The sequence below is a fragment of the Cyprinus carpio genome, chromosome A7, assembly GCF_018340385.1.
Source record: "Cyprinus carpio isolate SPL01 chromosome A7, ASM1834038v1, whole genome shotgun sequence".
Taxonomy (NCBI): Eukaryota; Metazoa; Chordata; class Actinopteri; order Cypriniformes; family Cyprinidae; genus Cyprinus; species Cyprinus carpio.
The window spans coordinates 45,040,722-45,063,705 of record NC_056578.1 but is presented as its reverse complement, the minus strand read 5'-3'; the positions used below and the strand labels follow the sequence as shown (position 1 = coordinate 45,063,705).

The following is a 22,984-nucleotide window of genomic DNA, read 5'->3' as shown; positions in this document are numbered from 1 at the left end:
AAGTTAACAGCTTAAGTCATTTGTGGATTAATGCTTATTGTTGACGCCAACCGCTTCAAACGATTCAGTTCGATTTGGTGAACTGGTTCAAGAAGATCCGTCGACATCGAAAGCAACTAGTTTTTTGCGAGAGAATGCAAAAGTTTCTTGAGGGAATGCTAAGTTTTGAAAAATCTTTTTTCCTCCCACATTAACTTTTTCTCACTACCATATCCTTTTAGGGGGCTCTGTATACATTCAACAATATCTTGCATAAAAGTTCTGTTGATTCACATACAAATATCTAAGTTCTTCCAAACAGCAAAGCCAGGAAATCCTCTCAGCTGATACGAGGAGCTCATGCAGTGATCTGTATCATGAATCTGGATTTGTGCAGGCTCTTGTTCTTGTTCACAGAGGCGTAAAGTTCACCCAGCGGCTCATTTTCTGTTCATCTGATGGCAGCGCAAGTCACTGAATCATCTTGATCCTGAAAGAACAGCAACAGCAGAGTTTCTCCGTCAGTGTTTGAACCACAGCCACATGTTGATAAAAAAGCTTCATTTATCTGAGATTCAGATTAAGAACTACATCTCAGCAGCGTATAGACGAGAGAAGCTGCTGTGCTTTTCTCTGAACAGCAGTCAGTGATGAAGAACAAGAAGAATGAGCTGCTGTTTACCTCACTTTGAGTGATTTTACTGGCTTTTTACTGGAAGAAGAGACTTCAGAGTAAGTCACATCACGTGTCTGCTCCTAAATATTTAACACACAGAACAGACATGTCTGTCACTGTAATGTGTCAAATAACACTGAAGATTTTAGCAAATCACATTATAAAACACTGAAAAGAACTGAATGGTTTCTTTGACTCACGTTGTCTCTCGCAGCAGCATGTTGATCGTCTCATCTTTGACCTTCAGACAACAAACAGTTATAACTGATGAACTGATTAATCACACTTTATTGAGCTTTAAAAGACAGAAATCAGATCTAAATCACTGTTATTACTGAACTCACCGCCGATTCATCAGTCCCTCTTTTATTACCTGAAAACAATGTGCCTCATATGAATATTTAAGATGAAAACACATGCAAAACACTGAATGCTAACAACGTTCAGATTTCACAAGAAGCAAGATTAAGTAGATAATTAAAAAACTTAATGACAGAAACTTGATAACTCTATGAGACTGACATTACAGGAATAAACTTCTGTTTCTCAGAGTCACATAATCCATATTTCTATAATACATACAATCTGAACATGATCTTTACAGTGAGATCTTAACTGTTTTTAATTGTTAGAAAAGAGGCAAATCTGTTTTTTCTCACCAGCTCTTTTTCTCCAGATCAACCAGAGAAGAACAGTAATGAAAGCAGCGAACGCAGCAGCAGCAGCAGAAATCACTGGCACTAGAGAAGAGACAGTCATAGTCAGAGATGTGTCCACTGATCACAATCATAGTGAAAGCATCAAAGGGGGGGGGTTCCAGTTTCAGCTGCTTAAGCTCCTTTTGCAATACATATATATATGTATGTATACAGTGGGTACGGAAAGTATTCAGACCCCCTTAAATTTTTCCCTCTTTGTTATATTGCAGCCATTTGCTACAATCAAGTTAATTTATTTTTTCCCTCATTAATGTACACACAGCACCCCATATTGACAGAAAAACACAGAATTGTTGACATTTTTGCAGATTTATTAAAAAAAGAAAACTGAAATATCAGATGGGTCCTAAGTATTCAGACCCTTTGCTGTGACACTCATATATTTTTAACTGATCATCCTTGAGATGGTTCTAACACCTTCATTTGAGTCCAGCTGTGTTTGATTATACTGATTAGACTTGATTAGGAAAAGCCACACACCTGTCTATATAAGACCTTACAGCTCACAGTGCATGTCAGAGCAAATGAGAATCTGAGGTCAAAGGAACTGCCTGAAGAGCTCAGAGACAGAATTGTGGCAAGGCACAGATCTGGCCAAGGTTACAACAAAAATTTCTGCTGCTGCACTTAACGTTCCTAAGAGCACAGTGGCCCTCCATAATCCTTAAATGGAAGATGTTTGGGATGGCCAGAGCCCTTCCTAGAGCTGGCCGCCCGGTGAAACTGAGCTATCGGGGGAGAAGAGCCTTGGTGAGAGAGGTAAAGAAGAAACCAAAGATCACTGTGGCTGAGCTCCAGAGATGCAGTCGGGAGATGGGAGAAAGTTGTAGGAAGTCAACCATCACTGCAGCCCTCCACCAGTCGGGGCTTTATGGCAGAGTGGCCCGACGGAAGCCTCTCCTCAGCGCAAGACACATTTAAAAACACCTGAAGGACTCTAAGATGGTGAGAAATAAGATTCTCTGGTCTGATGAGACCAAGATAGAACTTTTTGGCCTTAATTCTAAGCGGTATGTGTGGAGAAAACCAGGCATTGCTCATCACCCTGTCCAATACAGTCCCAGCAGTGAAGCATGGTGGTGGTGGCAGCATCATGCTGTGGGGGTGTTTTTCAGCTGCAGGGACAGGACGACTGGTTGCAATCGAGGGAAAGATGAATGCGGCAAAGTACAGAGATATCCTGGATGAAAACCTTCTCCAGAGTGCTCAGGACCTCAGACTGGGCCGAAGGTTCACCTTTCAACAAGACAATGACCCTAAGCACACAGCTAAAATAACAAAGGAGTGGGCTTCACAACAACTCCGTGAACTGTTCTTTGAATGGCCCAGCCAGAGCCCTGACTTAAACCCAATTGAGCATCTCTGGAGAGACCTGAAAATGGCTGTCCACCAACGTTTACCATCCAACCTGACAGAACTGGAGAGGATCTGCAAGGAGCAATGGCAGAGGATCCCCAAATCCAGGTGTGAGAAACTTGTTGCATCTTTCCCAAAAAGACTCATGGCTGTATTAGATCAAAAGGGTGCTTCTACTAAATACTGACCATGTGATCTTTCAGTTTTTCTTTTTTTATAAATGTGCAAAAATGTCAACAATTCTGTTTTCTGTCAATATGGGGTGTTGTGTGTACATTAATGAGGAAAAAAATGAACAAATTATTTTAGCAAATGGCTGCAATATAACAAAGATTGAAAATTTAAGGGGGTCTGAATACTTTCCATACCCAGTGTGTGTGTGTATGTATATATATATATATAATAATTATATATATATATATATATATATATATATATATATATATATATATATATAAATAATTTCGTATTTATACGACTGCAGCATATAATATTATATTTGTGTCTATGTCGGCTTTTGATTGGTCATAACCTGCAGACTGCAGCCAGTCATATAACAGCGTTTCTTGCTCCTCACAAAACAGATTGTGAAAGCAGACTGCAGTTTTTGTTCAGTGCTGAGTCATTCAAGCTCAGATCCTCTCATTATAACAAACAAAGTATAGAGACACAATGTAAATAATAGATTCAGTGTGCAGTGTAGAGAGCTTCATTAATTATAACAGAAGTTTGTGAGATCATAATGAACTAAGACGTGTGACAGCTTTTTAATGATTATAAAGGGAGTTTGGAAATGTGATATCAAATTTATACATCAGTTTTATGCATTTTTTATTTGTATACAAAAGTCAATATTAAATGACTTATATTTTAGAAACACTAGTGTGTGATTGTGCTGTATTTCGTCAATGAAAATAGTTTCAAAGTCTCAGTTGAGCCTCTGTGCATCTCAAGCAAAAAGCAGTGTTTCGTTTATCTGTGTAATCTGTGTTTTTTTTAACAGATCTAGTGAGTCAATGATTCAAATGACCCATTCATAAAGATAGTTACTTGCTTCATTCCTTAATGTTTGAATGAACACACACCTATGTCTGCAAGAGGTCTGTAAAAGATCTCTTCATCTGGAAAACATATGCTGTGTACAAACATCTGACAGACGTCTCTAAGATGTCTAACCTGTTTGACATTCATTCAAAATCATAAACATCTTAAACACATCTTCTAAACGTGTGCTATCAGGGAATCGATTGAATGAGTGATTCCGTAACAAAGACATTGACTTGCTGCCACCTACTTTAAATGCATTCATGCCACCTCTAAGCCTCATGAAACCATCTCTTAATATTCCTTAATGCCACATTTGTGTCGTTTTGTGCATTGAGAAAAATAACTTTTCTTGGAGTTGTAAATGTAACCAAAAAAAAAAAAAAAAAAAAAAAAAACAATATCTTATTAATAAACTAAATAACAACAATTTGCAAAAAACAATTTTTTATAAATAAATAAATTATGTATGTATAATATTGAGTAATCTTTATGAGGCTTTTTAGATGTGTGCCTTTTCGAGATCTATTTAAGTAAAATGTACTTAAAAGAATAATGGGGATTAGGCTAAAGACACGATACTTCACTGAGACCATTTTGAATTTTCGGTTCAACGGGTGACTGCCTTTTTCTCGATCGCTGTCAACACAAAGGACATTGAAAAGGTAAAAATTAAATCACATATGAGCAGATTAATTGTCGAATGCTTTAAATGTCACCAAATATGTTAGCCTTGAAGCTAAAATCGGCTAATGATTTTGTGCCATGTTTTTTGTTTTCTTTATCAACATTTACATTACATTTACATTTAATCATTCAGCAGACGCTTTTATCCAAAGCAACTTACAATTGAGAAGAATAGAAGCAATCAGACCAGCGAGAGAACAACAACGGTATACAAGTGCCATGACAAGTCTCAGTCTAGCACAGAACACGTAGCTATGTTTGTTTTTGTTTTGTTTTTTCAAGAAAAGAAAAGAAAAGGTAAGTGCTAGTATTAGTTGGTCAAGTGCTGGCGAAAAAGATGCACCTTAAGATGTTTTTTGAAAATGAGCAAAGACTCAGCTGTTCGAATTGAGATTGGGAGGTCATTCCACCAGCTGGGCGCAGTCCAGGAAAAGGTCCATTAGAGTGATATTTTGAACCTCTTTGGGATGGCACCACAAGGCGCCGTTCACTTGCAGAACACAAGCTTCTGGAGGGTGCATAAGTTTGAACTAGTGAGTTAAGGTATATTGGTGCTGCCCCAATGATCGTCTTGTAGGCAAGCATCAGTACCTTGAATTTGATGTGAGCAGCTAACCTGTGTAACCTGATGAGGAGAGGAGTAACATGAGCTTTTTTTTTTGCTCATTGAAGACAACCCTCGCTGCTGCATTCTGGATCAGTTGCAGAGGCTTGATAGTACATGCAGGAAGGCCTGCCAGGAGAGCATTACAATAGTCCAGTCTGGAGAGAAAGGTGAGAGCTTGGACAAGAAAGCAGTTGGGATGGCTTGCTCTGACAGGAAGGGTCTAATCTTCCTAATGTTTGTATATATAAGGGGCAAATTTGCAGGACCGGGTTGTTGTAGCAATATGGTCTGTGAAGCTTACCTGATGATCCGTCAACAACTCCTAGGTTTCTGGCTGTCCTGAAAGGAATTATGGTTGATGAACCAGCTGTAAAAGAGTAGTTGTGATGAAACGAAGCGTTAGCTGAAACCACAAGCAGTTCTGTCTTAGTAAGGTTGAGCTGAAGGTGATTGTCCTTCATCCAGCTAGAAACGTCACTCAGACAGGCTGAAATGCGAGCAACTACCGTCGGGTCATCTGGTTGGAATGAGAAGTAGAGTGAGTGGTCATCAGCATAGCAGTGATAAGAAAAGCCATGCTTCTGAATGACAGATCCTAATGACATCATGTAGATGGAAAAGAGAAGTGGTCCAAGCACTGAGCCTTGAGGAACCCCAGTAGCAAGAAGTTGTGACTTAGAAACCTCACCCCTCCAAGACACCCTGAAGGACCTATCTGAGAGGTAGAACTTAAACCACAGGAGTGCGGTTCCAGAGATGCACATCTTTCTGAGGGTGGACAGGAGAATCTGGTGATTAACTGTGTCAAAAGCAGCAGACAGATCCAGCAAGATGAGTGCTGAGGATTTTGAAGCTGCTATTGCCAGTTGCAGGGCTTCAGTAACCGAGAACAGGGCAGTCTCAGTTGAGTGGCCACTTTTGAAGCCAGATTGTTTGCTGTCCAGGAGGTTGTTCTGTACAAGAACCATAGAGAGTTGGTTGAACACAACTTGCTCAAGTGTCTTTGCAACGAATGGAAGAAGGGATACAGATCTGTAGTTTTCTAAAAAGTGCTGGATTTAGAGATGGTTTCTTAAGCAGTGGGCTTAGCCGATCTTGCTTAAATGTTGTGGAAAATGTACCAGGGTGAAGAGAGGTGTTGATAATGTGAGCAAGTGAAGGTATGACTGAAGAAGAAATGGTCTGAAGGAGGTGAGTGGGGATAGGATCAAGTGGACAAGTAGAAGGATGACCATTATCTCCCTCTTTGGATTGTATATACAACACTGTCACACAGGACACATGTTTTAACCTGCTCAATATATTTTAATGATTTTATGTATATTTGAGTTTTAATAGGTTTTCATGTTGTCTTAGCCATTTTATTCCTCTTAAGGAACTGAGGAGTATAAAGAAGGCAGCATGACAAACAGACAGGGTCTTTGACCAAAAGCTGGATTGAGGAGTTACCTTTGTGGATTTACCATTCGTATATACACCGGTGGACAATTATCTCCCTCTTTGGATTGTATATACACCGGTGGACACTTCTCACATTCACATTGGGACTTACAGCACGCTGGAATTCTTAAGGACTGTTTTAATGGTATGGAAAGGAAAGACTCCATGCTTTTAACAGCCTAGGATTACTAGTTTTATTGTGTTGTTTTAAGTCTTTTGTGAACATTGTAAATACATATTTGATTTTCACTTTTAACATTGTTGTTTGACTCATCTTTCTAAACACTCAAATCCCTCACACAGTTTAATCTGACCCCATTTTAAATTCATGTAGTTTGGCCGATAAGGCTGATCGTTACAATCCATCTCTGAGAGTGAAGAGAAGGAGGACAGAGAATGTGTATTAGTCGTTATGAAGTTATCATCAGTCTGCGGTGTGGAGAATTGGTCACTGATGGTTCTTGTCTTATTTGTGAAGAAAGCTTCAAAGTTGTCAGCTGTAAGAGCTGATGAAGGAGGAGGTGGAAGCGGACTAAGAAGAGAAGACAAAGTTTTTGAAAAAGTGTGCGAGAGTCAGAACAGTTGTTAATTTTGTTGTGGTAGTATGTTGTTTTAGCAGTGAAGACATTAACGGAGAAGGAAGAGAGGAGTGACTGATACACACTGAAGTCGGTAGGGTTTCTTGATTTATGCCATCTCCTCTCTGCAGCCCTGAGTTTAGAGCGATGTTCACTGAGAACATTGGACAGCCAGGGGGCAGATGGGCTGGTGCGTGCTGGTCTAGATGACAGTGGGCAAAAGTTGTCCAAGCAAAAGGTTAGAGAGGAGCAAAGAGTGTCAGTAGCACTGTTCGTGTCCAGTGCTGAAAACTGAGATAGTGAAGGAAGTGAGGATGAAACCACAGAGGGTAGGCAAGATGGAGAGAGTGAGCGTATGTTCCGTCGAAAGGTGACCTGTGGAGGAGTGTGTGCTGTGTCAGGAGTAAGTGTGAGGTTAGAAGTGATGAGGAAGTGGTCTGAGGTGTGCAGTGGAGTAAATAAAGTGTTGTCCGTGGAGCAACAGCGTGTGTAGATGAGGTCTAGTTGGTTGCCTGACTTGTGAGTAGCTGTAGTAGACATTCACTTGAGATCAAATGAGGCGAGCAGAATGTTGAAGTCAGCAGCCTGGGGTTTTTCTAGGTGGATGTAGAAGTCACCGAGCAGTACCAGATGAGTACCATCATAAGGAAAGTTTGATAGTAACACATCCAACTCCTCCTAGAAGTTTCACAGTTGACCCTAGGGGACGATAAACGACTACAAAGTGGCATTTAACAGGGTGGGTAATAGTAATTGCATGTGATTAAAATGAACTGTTGCCTGTAAGAGATGGTTGAAGATCAAATTTCCATTCATTTGAGATAAGGAGACCAGTACCACCACCCCTCCCAGTCGTACAAGGAGTGTGGGAACAAGTGAAATTAGTGGAGAGGGCTGCGGGAGTTGCAGTGTCTTCAGGTTTGATCCAAGTCTCAGTTAGGGCCATGAGGTTGAGACCGGAATGAGTAGCAACAGAAGAAATAAATTCTGCTTTGTTAACTGCAGACTGGCTGTTCCAGAGATCAACTGGAATAGAGAGTAAAGTAGTAGAGGAGAGAGGGACAGGCCGTAGATTACTGGGATAGGCCTGCCTCCAACGTACAGTGCATGCTCTCTGAGTGTTAGTAGTAATAGTAGAGATTTGAAAGCACATAGTGAGTACAATTGACCTAAATAAGTATTTGAGAACAAGCTGTACAAAAAGTAAAGAAGGGAGAAAAGCAATACTCAAGTGCCTTGTCGGTGTCCTTGCTCAGAGGAGTCGCACAGGTAGAGTCAATGGTTTTTACACTCGTCGGTCTTCACACGAAGAGGCTTCACACAAGGGCTGCTGCGACCGCTGCCGCGGTGAAACTAACCAATTTTATATTTGCCTGAGTACTTGTTATTGAAGTCAGCTGGCCACGTCTTACTATTTAGCAAACCGAAACTGGAGAGTCGCATGAGAACGCGAGAACAAACGTGACTTGAGCACGTATTTACCACGGTAAAACAGTAAGTGGAACAAAGTTTCCTAGCAACAACAACCATGCTGAAATCTAATGAGAAAAACAAGGCAAACACTTACAAACTGCTGTCCTTTTTTGTTGCTCAGCTGCTTCTTCTAACATCAACACTTTTAAGTAATATACTTTTGTTTTAACAGGGTTTCTGCAGGATTTTTAAACTCAAATTTAAGACTTTAAGACCTTTTTTAAGACCTGCACAAATAAAATTAATACCATATGAGCAGGGTAGTGTAATGTCTAGTAACATTAAACTGTAAAAATCATAATTTACAGTTCAGATACATGTTTTCACAAAAACAAGGATATGTTTTTTACGCGTATTTACACTTTGGTTTGAAAGACAACAGCACATCAGCGCATCGTGGCTGACACAGAAGAGCGTACGCCGTCTGAGTACTGCTCAGAATTGCCAAAATGGCACTACACTGATTTGGAGAGACACAGAGGAGAGGAATTGTTGAATAAAGTCGTTATTTTTGTTTTCTTCATGTACAAAAAGTATTCTCATCGCTTCACAACATTACGGTTGAATCACTGATGGCAGATGGACTATTCTGACGATGCTTTTCAACAAAGCTTTTACGGGTTTGGAACGACATGGGGGTAAGTGATTAATGACAAAATTTTCGGTGAAGTAACCCTTTAAACCAATGTTAAGAAAATGGATTAGTCAAAAGTATTAATTATTATATTAATTTAAACAATTATTATCAATAAATTATTATATCAAATAACAAATTAGGGGTGTGCAGTGGCGTAGCCAGAATTTTATTTTTGGGCAGGCCTGGGCAAAAGTGAGCGGGCACCATAACTAATGGACGGAGTGCAGTGGCGTAGCGCAAATTCACCGCCCTCAACCGCGAACCTTAAGCCAATGAATATCACACAAGCAACTGACAAAATGCATTTATAAATGCATGAATAATATTTTGATATTTTAAACATAAAACATTGAAAACTGATGTTTCAAATTATTTCTAAAAAAAGTACATTAAATGTCGAATTAAAACCACCAGTAGGCGGCAGCAAGTCACTGTTAATAAGTGAGTCATTGTGGCTGAACCAAATCATTTAAACGGTTGATTCATTCAGGAACAAATCAGTGTCCTATCACTCAGAGACACAAAACAGCGCTGTGGCTGTGTTTGAAATGATTTTTGTTGGAGAAACAGGAATTATGGTGCCTTAAACGTAAATATCTTAATATTAACTACTTGTTTATTGAACTGTTGTATAAAACCAATATCACATCATGCTTACTTTTTGAGAAAAAAACAGCACTCTTTGTGTGATATAAACTATATGAAATAATATAAATATATACATTTTCTGCCTCGTATCTTAAATGATCATTCTTAGTGCATTTTAATAGACTGATTCATTCAGTCAGTGAACGCACCCTAAATGCGCACGCGCACTAGTCTAACCTACTAGACTTCATCACCTAATGTATGCATGTAGGTGTGTTTGTGTTTACTTTTCACAATATACTCATAATATCAAATCGCACATCATTAAAACAACAATTACGATATTATCGCAGACCATACATATCGCACACCCCTATGTTTAGATTTTTATAATGCATTGTCTTCTTATCGATCCACCAGTTCACATTTAAAGCTCTGCGTGTTTGCAGGGTAAAATCATGGGTGGATTTTTGCATTGGTCTGAACTCTGAAAAAACAACAGTTTTACTGAAAATGCTCATTCATTCTCTGCTAGCAGGTGGAGTGTTTGGTAGACATATGGTAGAAAGCTTCCCCGGTAATGGCAGAACACTAAGCCACGCAGCACCAGACTTTGATTGTGCAGCACTTGTGTTTATTCAGTGAAATCATAACGTTAGCCTTCTAAAGTTTAATCGTCACATTAAGCCATATCGCAATTCTGGTCTTTCTCTCCCCAAATGTAAGACCTCCTGAAATCATAATTAAGACTTTATTGTACAACTTAGACTTTTTAAGGCCTTAAATTTGATACAACTAAATTTAAGACTTTTTAAGACCCCGCAGAAACCGTTTAATGTTTTTATCCACTCAGTATTAAGCATGTGAGTTATGTAGTTATTAATTGGGTTTTACGTCTGTAATTTTGTTGTAATTCGGATTATGTGCTCAATATGCCTTAAACTGCTTGTATATAACTAATAAAGTTGTTTGACAGTTTTCCTTTATTCTCCAATGAAACAATATGAAACGTTTTTAAGCTTAAGAAAAAATAAAGTAGTTTTGTAAGCATTTAACGTTACACAAATGAATGAACATTCGGAGTTAGCGCAGACGTTTATTCTGTGTCGGAGTTTGGTTTTACGGGAGTTTGGGGAAAGTGCCATACAATAATCGCTTGACTTTTCTTTCATTTTAAGGAGTATGACATCAGCATTGAGCTCTTTTACGTCTCCGGTGCTTCCCCATCATAAATCTTCTCCGTCAGAGTCCAGCGGCACCGAAAAAGGTAAGAAATACATTAAATATGAACAAATTAGTGGTGGAATGCTTTAATATCACAAAAGATTCAATGACGATAACATTAACATTACATGCATTAGATGCTTTACTTAAATTAACGATACCCTTGAATTGTATTCAATGTTTTTCAGTATCTGTAATGCAATTCCTCAATAATTTAAAGTTACTAGAAAACAATTCAACCCGGCGCTCCGGTGAGATAAGAACTCGTAGTAGGTGCTCTGGGAATGGGGAAGCAGAATAGAATGAAAAAATCACAGGTCCCAGGCACTCAAAAAGAATTCAGGTGGAGAAGGTAAACGTTAAAAAGCCTTTATTGTGGTATGGCCAATATCAAAATTAAAAAGCCGACATGTTTTCGACCGCAATGGTCTTCCTCAGGGCAAAGTGATAATCACAATTAGTGTGCTCACAAATAAAAATACTCCAAACCACTCCCATCATCAATAAGCAATTAGTGGACTAATTAAGTTCGATATCAACATACGGGTAATCAGGTGTATGATATCAGGAAACTAAAAAGTAAAGGACAAAAAAACAAAAACAAAAAATATAAATACATATATACATACATATGTATGTATATATATATATATATATATATATATATATATATATATAAATACATATATACACATTTATACATAAACAGATACATACATATGATAATATTAAAGTAACACAAAACAATGATAAATGTAGTAAATACAAATTAATGTAACCCCAGACTATATCATAAAAAACATTTGAACTCTATATCCTCATTCAACCCTGGGTAATTAAGTGCATCCAAACGATGGATCCAAAATGACTCCCGTTGACTCAGTTTACGAATCCTATCGCCACCTCTATCTAAAGGGTCTAACATGTTCTAAAAAACCTCAATTTTTAGTAAAGAATCATTTTTGTTATGTTTATGTAAGAAATGTGTGGCCATATGGTAATCTGGATTATTGGTACGAACAGCATACTTATGTTCAGCTAATCGATCATGCAAACGTCTCTTGGTTCTGCCTACATAAAATACATTCTTACATGGGCAAGATAAACGATATATAATAAAGGTGGTGTTGCAGTTAATAAAATCTCTGATTTTGTATATTTTATTGGATTTAAAATCCACAAAGTTTTTTGATGGGATAATGTTACTGCAATGAGGACAATTCATACATCGATATAAACCAATGGGTCTCTTGAGCCAATTTTCTTTTATCTCAGGAGGAAGATAACTATGAACCAATTTATCACGAAGTGTCGGAGCTCTACGATACGACACCAACGGAGGTTGAGGAAAAATCTGTTGAAGTATAGGATCAGACTTGATAATGGCCCAGTTATCTAAAATAATCCGTTTGATATGTCTAGCCTCCTTGCTATATTGTGTGACAAAAAAAGGGCGAGATTGAGTGTCTGTTTTGTGTACCTTCTTAATAAGGGTGTCGGCACGTTTTAATAATTGAGCTCTAGACCGTGCACGAGCAACAGTATCTGATTTGTAAGCTCTTTTTATGAACCGTTCTGACATATTGTCCGCCTGTCTCTCAAAATCAACATTATCATCACAAATACGGTGTAAACGTTGGAATTGGCCAAATGGTATGTTCTCAATAAGATGTGGAGGATGAAACGAATCAGCTCTAAGAATAGTATTTTTAGACGTCTTTTTCCTAAAGATCGTGGTGTGTAACATACCGTCTACATCAATAGAGATGGTCAAATCTAAGAAGTCAATTTTGTGTTTAGAATATTCAATAGATAATTTGATATTACTATTAATAGAGTTAAGGTATTGGTGAAAACTCCAATACCTGAGTCTCAGTCCCATTGAAAATGAAGAGTAAATCATCTATATAACGACCATACCAAGTAATACAATGATGAAAAGGATTAATCGGATTGAGTACATGTAATTTCTCCCATAATCCCAAATAGAGACAAGCATAATTTGGTGAAAAACAGCAACCCATGGGTACTCCAATTTTTTGTCTGTACAATTTATCAGTAAATATGAATACATTGTTGTGAATAATAAATTCAGTAAGTTGTACAATAAAATGGGATGGAGGTTTTGTATCAGTTCTCTCAGATATAAAGTGTCTTAAAGCATGCAGACCCTCCTCATGATCAATATTGTATATATAACGATTCCACATCCATAGTAGTTAAGTATTGAGAACCCACATTACCCAACTTAGACAGACTGTTTAGGACATCAACAATATCCTCAATAAAGGAGGGGAGAGTCTTAACAAAGGGTTTGATGAAAAAATCAACGAATTTAGACGCTGGTTCAGTAAGTGTACCATTTCCCGAAATAATGGGTCGCCCAGGAGGATTATCAAAAATGTATCAAAAAATTGATAAAAAAATTGATAAAAAAAATTTAAAGTTACTGCTTGCATACAACATAAATATACTTGTCTTTTATTTAATTATGTGTTGAAATGATATGTAATATGTCTTTAAACGTTTGGAAGAAAGTTTATCCCATTTACATAAATGACTTTGATGAGTTTAGCTAAGACAGGTGTTTGGAAAACATGCCATACTTTTTTTTTGCTTTCATTTTAAGAAGTTTGACGTCAAAATTGAGCTCTCATTATCACTGGGGACAAAACTAAAATCTTCTCCGTCAGAGACCAACTGCACTGGAAAAGGTAAGAATCACATTTAATATGACCACATTGATGCTGGGATGTTGTAATGGCACTATTGTAATGGGGTACAAATGAAATATAATTACTGTTCCTACTTCTTACCAGTTAACATTTAGTTTGTGCTTATTTTACTTTATTTCGGTGGACAAGCAGTTGTTTTAGAATATAAATTAAAATTTAAATTAAATTAAATTTATGCATTTAGCAGACGCTTTTATCCAAAGCGACTTACAGTGCATTCAAGCTATCAATTTTTACCTATCATGTGTTCCCGGGGAATCGAACCCCCAACCTTGCGCTTGGTAACGCAATGCTCTACCACTTGAGCTACAAGTAAAATCTTTGTCTGCTTACACTGTTTTTACTTCACAGGATCTGGATAATAAAGATGCCTTGCAAATCCAAGAAGATCCAATCACTTCCCATCAAAAATCTCATACCTCTGAAATTAAATTCTGTCACTTATTTGTTTTTAACTCCAAACCCGTAAGACTTTTATTCATCTTCAAAATACAAATGAACATATTTTAAATGAAATCTGACATATTTCTGCGCCTCCTTTGGGACATGCAGCTACCACTTTGATGCTTTAAAAAGTTTATATAATAGAGCACTTTTTAATTCAAATTCTCTAAAGAGCAATGATTGCTTTATATGATGAACAGTTTGAATTTAGCATTTTGTTCACATATAAACGTTGATCAGTGAACATAAACACAAACACATTCATTAAAAATAATAAAAAACCCGCTTACCGTAACTGATCTGCATTAAAAAACTATTAAATGCCAAGTGAACTCAGCTCATATCATAAAATTAAAAGATAATATATACTGCACAACATAACATACTATATTATTAACATACTATATTAATTTTCAACATTTACTCTGTAAAACGCTATTGAATGCTAATCATTTTTATTTGCTGATGTAATGTTTTTAAAGAAAGTGTTTTTGATATTTTAACAATGTTCAAAACACTATACAGGATACACTGTTTTAAATAGTTCAAGTATTATCCTGAGTGTTTTTTGTTGTTATTTTTTTCCCCATGAAGCCTGTAAACAGCTTTATATAAAGGTGAATACACTCATCTGAAAAGGATGTGTGGTAACACTTTAGAATAGGGAACACATTCACTATTAACTAAAAGTTTTCCCTCAATAAAATTAATAGTTTGTAGGCTTTTTTGTTAAGTTTAGGTATGAGGTTGTTAATATGTTACCGCAAATATCATCAATATTCACATTAACTCACAAACACAACTTACAATTGCTGTTAATAGTATTAATTGTCTGTTTAAGTCTTTAATTGATTTTTCCGCACATTTCTGCCATATGCACATGAACTGACAGTCACCACTGATAAGCTACTACTAAATATTGTAGAAACTTAATTTTCTGTAAAGTTGCTTTGCAACGATTTGTATCGTAAACACTATTTTCAATTGAACTGAACTATTGTAGAAAAATTTAATAAAAATGTGGCTTATAAGGATAAATAGGTAAATATTACTTTAAAAACAACAAGGTTTATGTTTGATGAACTTAAAAACATAGTTAGCCAATTGAAAACATTGAGTTGCCATTACTTAAAGGTCACATATTATACACCAACCAAAAACAACAAAAAAAAAATAGAAAACAAAAACAACAAAAAAAAAATATAAAAGTACCACAAAAAACCTCTCTCTATATATATATATATTTACAGCTCCTTTCTCAGGAGCTCTGCTTAGAACAGGTCGAATTTGGCATGTCTAATTAATATTCATGAGCCTCTCTTCTGATTGGCCTGTTGTTTTCTGAGTGACGCATGGCGTGGCCAACTGGCAAATAGAAAAATAGAAACACCTGTAATGACGGCCACTGCTGAGGGAAATGTTTTCCGGCCTTACATGTTTGAGCCACCTCATCAAATGCTCTTACAACAAGATCAGAATGGTAATTATTATTATTAGTTTTCTTTTTTCAAAAACCAAATGCCGCAATCTATGTAATTATTGCTTTCCTACTGATACAACACGTCAGCATCAAGTTAGCAACACGTTAGCATCACATTAGAAATTATAATTTCAGATTATGCTGGCTCCATAATGAAACATAAAATGTGTGAGAAGTTTACTTACAGGTTGAGGACATTACCTAATGCCTGTTATATCACAGTAGGCCTACATAAAATTTCACTTACCACATAAACAGAGTAATGAGAGATGACGATGGCGAATCGCAGATCCTGACCAACACTGACAAACATATAATCTTGTAAAATGTGTGCTAAGTACTGCCGCTCCATAGTATAAACAAAGTAGGTATGATCGCGAATCTCGAACGTGAAAGTGAAACTAAAATTGTGCATTCAAAAGCAGTTTTAATGCCAGGCATAATGGGCTAGTTGCATATCTCTGTCATCTTGGATTTTCGGTCTAGTGAGTGTGTGCATAGATACTTCAGGTTGTGCTAAACGCCAGTGCAGAGAACCGGAGAAATCCAAATATTACCTGTTTACAGGATTTATATCATCACTTAAAATGCTTATAACATTTAAACCGCTATTATTACTATACTATAAATGTTAACTGAGTGCATGTGAAACTTATGCATGTTTGGGTCTGTGAATGAATTAAATCCCTACTGTTCACAAAATTAAAGTTGAACATGATGTGTTCACACAGCTACACAATGTCTTTTTCTCTTACCAATTAAGTAAATTTTGTATTACATTATTTATTTTTGTTAATTAAATATTTACCTTGTGAGACATGGGCTGCGACTGATCTTCATAAATACCCATTTCTAAATTGTGCACATACATCAGTTTGTTCCATCATCATTTTCACAACATATTTTAATATTTTACACAGTTAACTTCTAAACCTACTTTTTTAAATGAAAAAAGGGCTGTAAAAGGATACAACTAATACATGACAAATTCAGAGTTTGATTTGTTTTATCTGATAATTAATGCAAAATAAATCGTAAAAATATGCATGCGCTCATGCGCTACTTATAGACAATTATTTATGCAACAGATCTTTCACAAAACAGATATTAATAAAAACACACAGGTAATGCAAACACCGATCTTTTAATTAATGCCAACCTACCTTAATTACATTGTTAAATTGTACAGTTAGTTATAAATTATATTATCAAATAAAGTTAATAAAACATACATGCAGAAATCTGAGTGTCTCGAAACGATCGTCTGAACGTCACAAAACTTATAATCTTACAAACAGCAGTCGGAACAAAATCAACTCTCTGAAAATGTACAGTTTTGCAGATTTGAGTGGTTTGTGTTTGAATGAAGAGATCCCCATTGACTGACGCTGAACCTCATAATCAACAGAAGAAAGAAGCATTCTTGATCTGCGTGGTATCTTGATGGATTTCCACACAGATGTATGCAATAATGTATGGAGGGTGTTTTCTCATGTCTTTGATATACCACTATCCGCTTTGTAATTTGAAAAAAAACAATAATCAATAACAACCAAACAATCTTACTAAACAATCTCCTTACAGTAAATGAGAACATCACAAAGACCGGAAGTAAGTATGCACACACTCGCGTCGCTGAAGCTCACCGGCACCATCTTGTGCACCGAGCTCCCTGCCTGATGCCCGCAATTTAAACAGTTTAGATTAATTTAAACAACAATGATGTAATATATATTCACATTTAATAAAATTATATATTGAAATATATATTTTCCTCTCATCTCATATTTATTAACTTTAGAGGTTCCGTAGTACATGCCAATTTCTTTCCGAACACGGTATTGGGATGCGCCCGGATTGCAGGGGGGTATGGGGGGGGGGTAGGATCACGATGCCGGCAATGATGTAGTTTCCTGACATCCATTGACTAAACAGCGTTTTCTTGACATGTTTCCATGTTGTTGTTGCTCAGCAATGGCATTGACGTGATGTTGTCTGGGGGTTTGGCGAAAGGAGGGTGGGACGATGGGCAGTGCTTGGGGTGACTGAAGGCGGTGACTGTGTAGTTCTGTCTTCACCGTTATATGGAAGTCACAACGGCTTGTGAAAAGGCACAGCTACTTTATGCAGGCTGTGTGCATTTGTCTGTGGATTGATTGTTTTGAAACTTATATGGTAGTTACATAGCCCTTAGACCTCAGTTATCATGAAAAAAGCCAGGAAATTTCAGTTTTGACAACATGGGACCTTTAAAAGTTCAAGTTGGAAACAACTTGAATATGAAATTAATCAATTAATATGAAAGTGTCCTGTTGCCGATAGGGGCGCAACTGTAGCATATGCTCTGATGGGTCGTATTTCAGGGATTTTGACAAACGTGTGTGTGTGTTAATGCAATCCATAAAGCAAATCAAAACTTAAATTTTAAACAAATTAATGCATTCCTGTCAGCCAATCAGAACTGAGTATTTAGACAAATCATGGTATACCCCTGCAAATCACTTTAAGGAGTTATATTATAATGTGCAAATTCAAACACAGCGCATCTTTAATTTGGCCAGAATTTTCAGGGTGTCTGTCTTGATATTCAACAAGGTTTAGAGAAAATATTAAATAAGTGTAATGTTATTATAGAATATAGAGGGTTTTTATAATTAAATACATGTGAAAGTTGATCATTTTTATCATTATTTTGACAATTTCCACCACTGATCATACCTGCAAACTCACAAGAGGTCAAAAAGCTGATATAGTTGGTAACCCCCCTAGAAGGGGGGTCTGGGGGCATCCAAAAATATATTTTTTTTGAGAATTTAACATGTAAATGAAGCATTCTGGTGCACTCTGACAACAAAATAAAGGAAAAAGACAACATATGCTTCAAGTAAAAAAAGCCCATTTATACCAAAAACTTTTTGGTCAGTGCAACTCTGTTGTCAACGGTGTTCAAACTTCTCTTTGTGGGCAGTAGAGTAATTTATTTTGGCAAATGTTCACATTAGAGTGTGCATGCTATCAACAAACTCCATCTTTTCACTGAAGAGGAAACAGAATCTGCATCTGAACAAAAAATATTTTTGAACATATAAGTTAGAAATGTTGGGAAAAATGCAATACTTTTAAATATGAAACCAAACCATCAGTATTTTTAATGAGTGAGCCATTAGTCATTAATTCAAATGGCTAATTCATTTAAAAATGAGGCACGTGACTACTGTCTTAATGAATGGATTACTGAATCATTGACTCACTTGATTCATTCAAAAACATGGATTCATTCTGCATCGAAACATCGCTGTCTTGCTCGGAGAAACAAAACAGTTCTGCTGTGGCTTCGAATGAAACTTCGTCAGCGAACTAGCGCAAAAACAGTCAATGTTGTATTACAAACTTTGTGTCTGTTTGTGAAGAACTTCCACACAAACGACATGTTTACATGCAGATGTGAGCACAAGTGTGCAGTCAAAACGTCCCGGTGTTCTGTCGATTTGTCCTACCCTGTCAGATTTTGCTACCTCCCATTAAAACAGTGGATAGTACAATTCGAAAATGAAAAATGCTACCTGTAAAGTTATGGTTTATTAATGTCTACACCTATCACAACCTTAAACCTACCCTTACAGTAATGCAGATACATTAAATATTGTTGTTCAGCATTAGAAAAAGGACACAATACTGATGTGCGCATGGGCAGAAAACTCTGGTAGGTAGCATCATGTACCTGTGTGTGAAGAGGGTTCAGGTGTGTTTGTAGTTGAGGGATCCTGAGAGTTTGTGCTGTGGACTGTAGTCACTGCTGTCGCTGAATCAGTTTGAGCTGGAAAAGATGAATGTTAGTTCAGATTAATCATGCCAATCATATTTTAATTAGTTAATACACAAGATATCTCAGCATTATCATTATATTAGCAGATCTATCGGAGACTCTTCATAACTGATTAATACCTGTAGTTTCTGCTGTGTTTGTAGTTGAGGGATCCTGAGAGTGTGGGACTGGTGTGGTGGTTTGAGCTTGATCTGTAGAGAATGAATGTTAGTTCAGATTCATCATACTGTAGAACAGGGCTTCTCTGAGAAATCATATTCTTTACTGTGTTTTCTGAACTATCTGAAATATGCTACCATTTATTCCAAACATGCACTAACGTCAAAAAAGCAAATCACAGACACTTCAAATTATGCACTTCGAGGTTTCTAGATATATTTCCCATGACTGTGTGACAGCTGGCAGTTAACTGAGAGTTTTGATTGATTTTTGTGATGTGTTTTAGGAAGTTGTTCATGGCAAAAGCATTTTGTTTCTTTATTTTACAAAAAGTAGGAGGTTTTGCTGTTATTTTGCAGGAAAACAAATAAAAATAGACCCTTTATGGTTTGAATGAAGCCTGATGGAGTATTTAGTTTCTGCTGATCACACATATCTATATCTAGCACAGTATCGTTTCTAGCACAATATACTTACTAGCAATGCTAACTTGTTTAATATGTAGCTGTGACAGTCAGAGCGAGCATTCGAGGCGTATTTCCAAACACATTATTCTGGTATGTGAATCAGTGCTGTTTTAAGTGGATATTGGGACACTAGAGAAGAACAACGCCTTCTTTAATAATAGTTCAGAAACCAAATGTTACTCTGCAACTAACGATTCATTAATGGAAAGGATCCACGCTGAATAAGAGGGACATGAACAGCTTTTACTTTAAATACGTTTTTATAAGTTCAGCATTTCAAATAAATGTTGTTTGCAGTGAATGACATTATAATTTACTTTTATTTTATACTCATAGTTTTCATTTTTGTTAAGTAAAATACAGAATAGTGCAAATAAGTGGACTGTTTGCACCAATAAAACAAGCATATTATGTTAAACACGCACAGCCACATTCACTTTAGCCTTAAACACTGTTTTAATTATGAGGATCCTTGAAAAAATGTGGTTTTCCAGAAAGTGTGAAAAGCCCTGCTATAGAATATGAGAATCATATTTCAACTTAGATCATAACATTACATAAAAAGTTACAATTATTGCGGTCAAGCTTCAATTCCAGCTGAACTTCTTGACTGTTACATTTGGACATTAGTTTGCAGCCGTGCTTTGAGTTTCTCTTCTGTCAGACTGAACCAAGCTTTTGTTCCTCTGTTTGCTCTGCTTCAGTAATACTAACAGTCCTTAATATTACTGACATTATGAGAGTCTGAAACTGATTAATGAGCTTGTTTTCTCACCTGAACTCTTGACAGTGTATGTGATTGAGGCCTTGACTTGATCTCTCTGAGTAACTTCACATCTCCACTCTCTGTTGTGATCTTCATTCAGGAGTGTTATATTCAGAGTGATGATACAGTGATCTGATGAGGGTGATATCTGATATCTGGAGTCTGATCTCGTCAGTTTAACACCAGTCTGATCCACCCAGAACAGCTCAATTCTCTCAGAATGGATCAAATCTTCACAAGAGCCTCCAGCATATGAATACAGCTGACAGAAGAGAGTCACAGAGAGACCTGCACTGATCTCAGTCTGTGAGACTGAAACACACAATAACACACACATCACACACTCTTCAATCATCAGGAGAGTTTAAATGAAGAATTTGACATTTTTAAACTGATCACCTAAAAGTTAAATTACCATGAAGAACATGCAGATGAACATGAGCATCAGGTCCTTGTTGTTTGTCATTCACAAGTTGTCTGCAGCTGTAAAATCCATAATCTTCTTTTGAGATGTTGTTGACATTCAGAGAGCACTTAGACCCCAGACTCAGTCTCTCTTGTCTCTCTGTGTTTTTCTTTTTCCCTCCAGCGATCAGTTCAACTGTTCCTGAATTTCTGAATCTGTTATAGTTCCATGTAGTTGATCTGCAGTCATGAAGAGCATTATTACAGGGCAGACGGACATTTCCTCCAGAACTGATGAACACATGAGTCTCATTCACTCCACTGGCACCTGAAACACAAGAACATCTGAGTGATCATTATGTTATATATTAATAAATGAAAACATAAAACATACCATCATAAAAAGCAGAAGATTCAGATCTTTTTCTCCAGTTATTACAAACACACTCTCCAGAATAAACTCTTGTTCTTCATCAGAGAGCTAATCACAAACACACTCTTCAGATGAGAATAATTCAGAGATGTTTGAGAGTGAAACTGTCTAGTTTTAGTGCGTTCAGGAATAATGAGTCTGTTCTGTATCAAACACAAGAATAAACTGATGGTGTTCAGATGAACTCTTTCTCAGACTGAGTCCACTGAATGTCTTGAAGAGAAAACACAGATTTCTTTACCTGTGAGAAGTGAAGAGAGAGCGATCAGTCCCAGCAGACACAGATGACACTCAGACATTTTCTCTTTCTCTGTCTTTCTCTTCATGATTTGCTCTCAACTCTTTCTTTAAATACTCTCAGCTCCTCCTGTGGTTTTAACTTCCTCTGATCTGACTGACCGAGTGTTTAGAGACTGCTAGAGTTGTTATTTAGTAACGTGATGTCAGTCGTAATGGAGAAGTGAGATCAGCTCGAGCCGTTTTAACTGTAAAACCCGACAAGAAACTTAACTCAAACCGTTTGAGTAAACAGATATCCTTAAAAACCTGAAAAGTTATGACAAACCGTTTGAGGCAACCGATTGCCTTAAACCATTTAAGTTTTACAAACTAACAGTTATGAGTACTCTGAACTTAATTCAGTTGAGTTCACTGAAAGAAGATATACTTTGCAATTAAGTAATTAAGTGATTAATTGAGGGATAATTGAGCATTAGTGATGAACAGCTGCTGTTAACAAACAGAATTACTGAAAAAAGAGAAACACAAGAACTACTACAACTGACTTCAGACACAGTCTTAGATAAAAAAAACTGAAATAAAATACATTAAATCTCTCAAGATCTGATTAAACAACCCCACAAACAGCATCACCAGCTCCACTTATTAATAACCAGACTGACTTTATTTCTGTCAGACGTCTACAGAAGATCAATTACGTAAAACCTAACCATAACCACTAACCAGACACGACAGCGATGGTGAAACATGTTCTTCAGTGTGAGAACTGAACACTGTTAACCACTCAACACACATTTTACTCTGAACCCGATCTACAGACTGTTCTTCAAATTACTCTTAGTTCACTTCTTTCTTTCAGCAGTTCAATTCTAGACAGAAAATCATTCAAATATAGAAAACTGATCAAACTGGTTTCCACTATCAATCACTTCCTATCAATGACTTCCTATGATTGTTTTCATACTGAGAGAAATAATACCCATAATGCACTTCCTGTCTGCTGTTTTGAAAATCTTTAAAA

At 36.8% G+C, this 22,984-nt stretch overlaps 1 protein-coding gene across 1 annotated transcript; it reads right to left on the bottom strand.

Annotated features, from left to right (window-relative positions):
* Window positions 1–851: 851 nt before the first annotated feature.
* Window positions 852–21,255, bottom strand: LOC122145816. Its single transcript, XM_042761416.1, has 6 exons — window positions 20,895–21,255; window positions 19,613–19,684; window positions 19,389–19,484; window positions 1,315–1,395; window positions 1,000–1,028; window positions 852–896 (listed from the first exon to the last, which is right to left on the bottom strand). The coding sequence occupies exons 1-6, from the start codon at window positions 21,238–21,240 to the stop codon at window positions 852–854; spliced, it is 669 nt and encodes a 222-aa protein (XP_042617350.1). The 5' UTR covers window positions 21,241–21,255.
* Window positions 21,256–22,984: the final 1,729 nt, after the last annotated feature.

What these genes read in the sequence shown, in the direction of transcription:
- LOC122145816 (XM_042761416.1), bottom strand. Translation starts at nt 21,240, where the DNA reads ATGATTGAAGAGTGTGTGATGTGTGTGTTATTGTGTGTTTCAGTCTCA. An exon ending in ATACACTGTCAAGAGTTCAG is followed by an intron (nt 19,685 to 20,894) that starts GTGAGAAAACAA and finishes CATTCTCTACAG; the next exon opens with ATCAAGCTCAAACCACCACA. An exon ending in AAACACAGCAGAAACTACAG is followed by an intron (nt 19,485 to 19,612) that starts GTATTAATCAGT and finishes CATCTTTTCCAG; the next exon opens with CTCAAACTGATTCAGCGACA.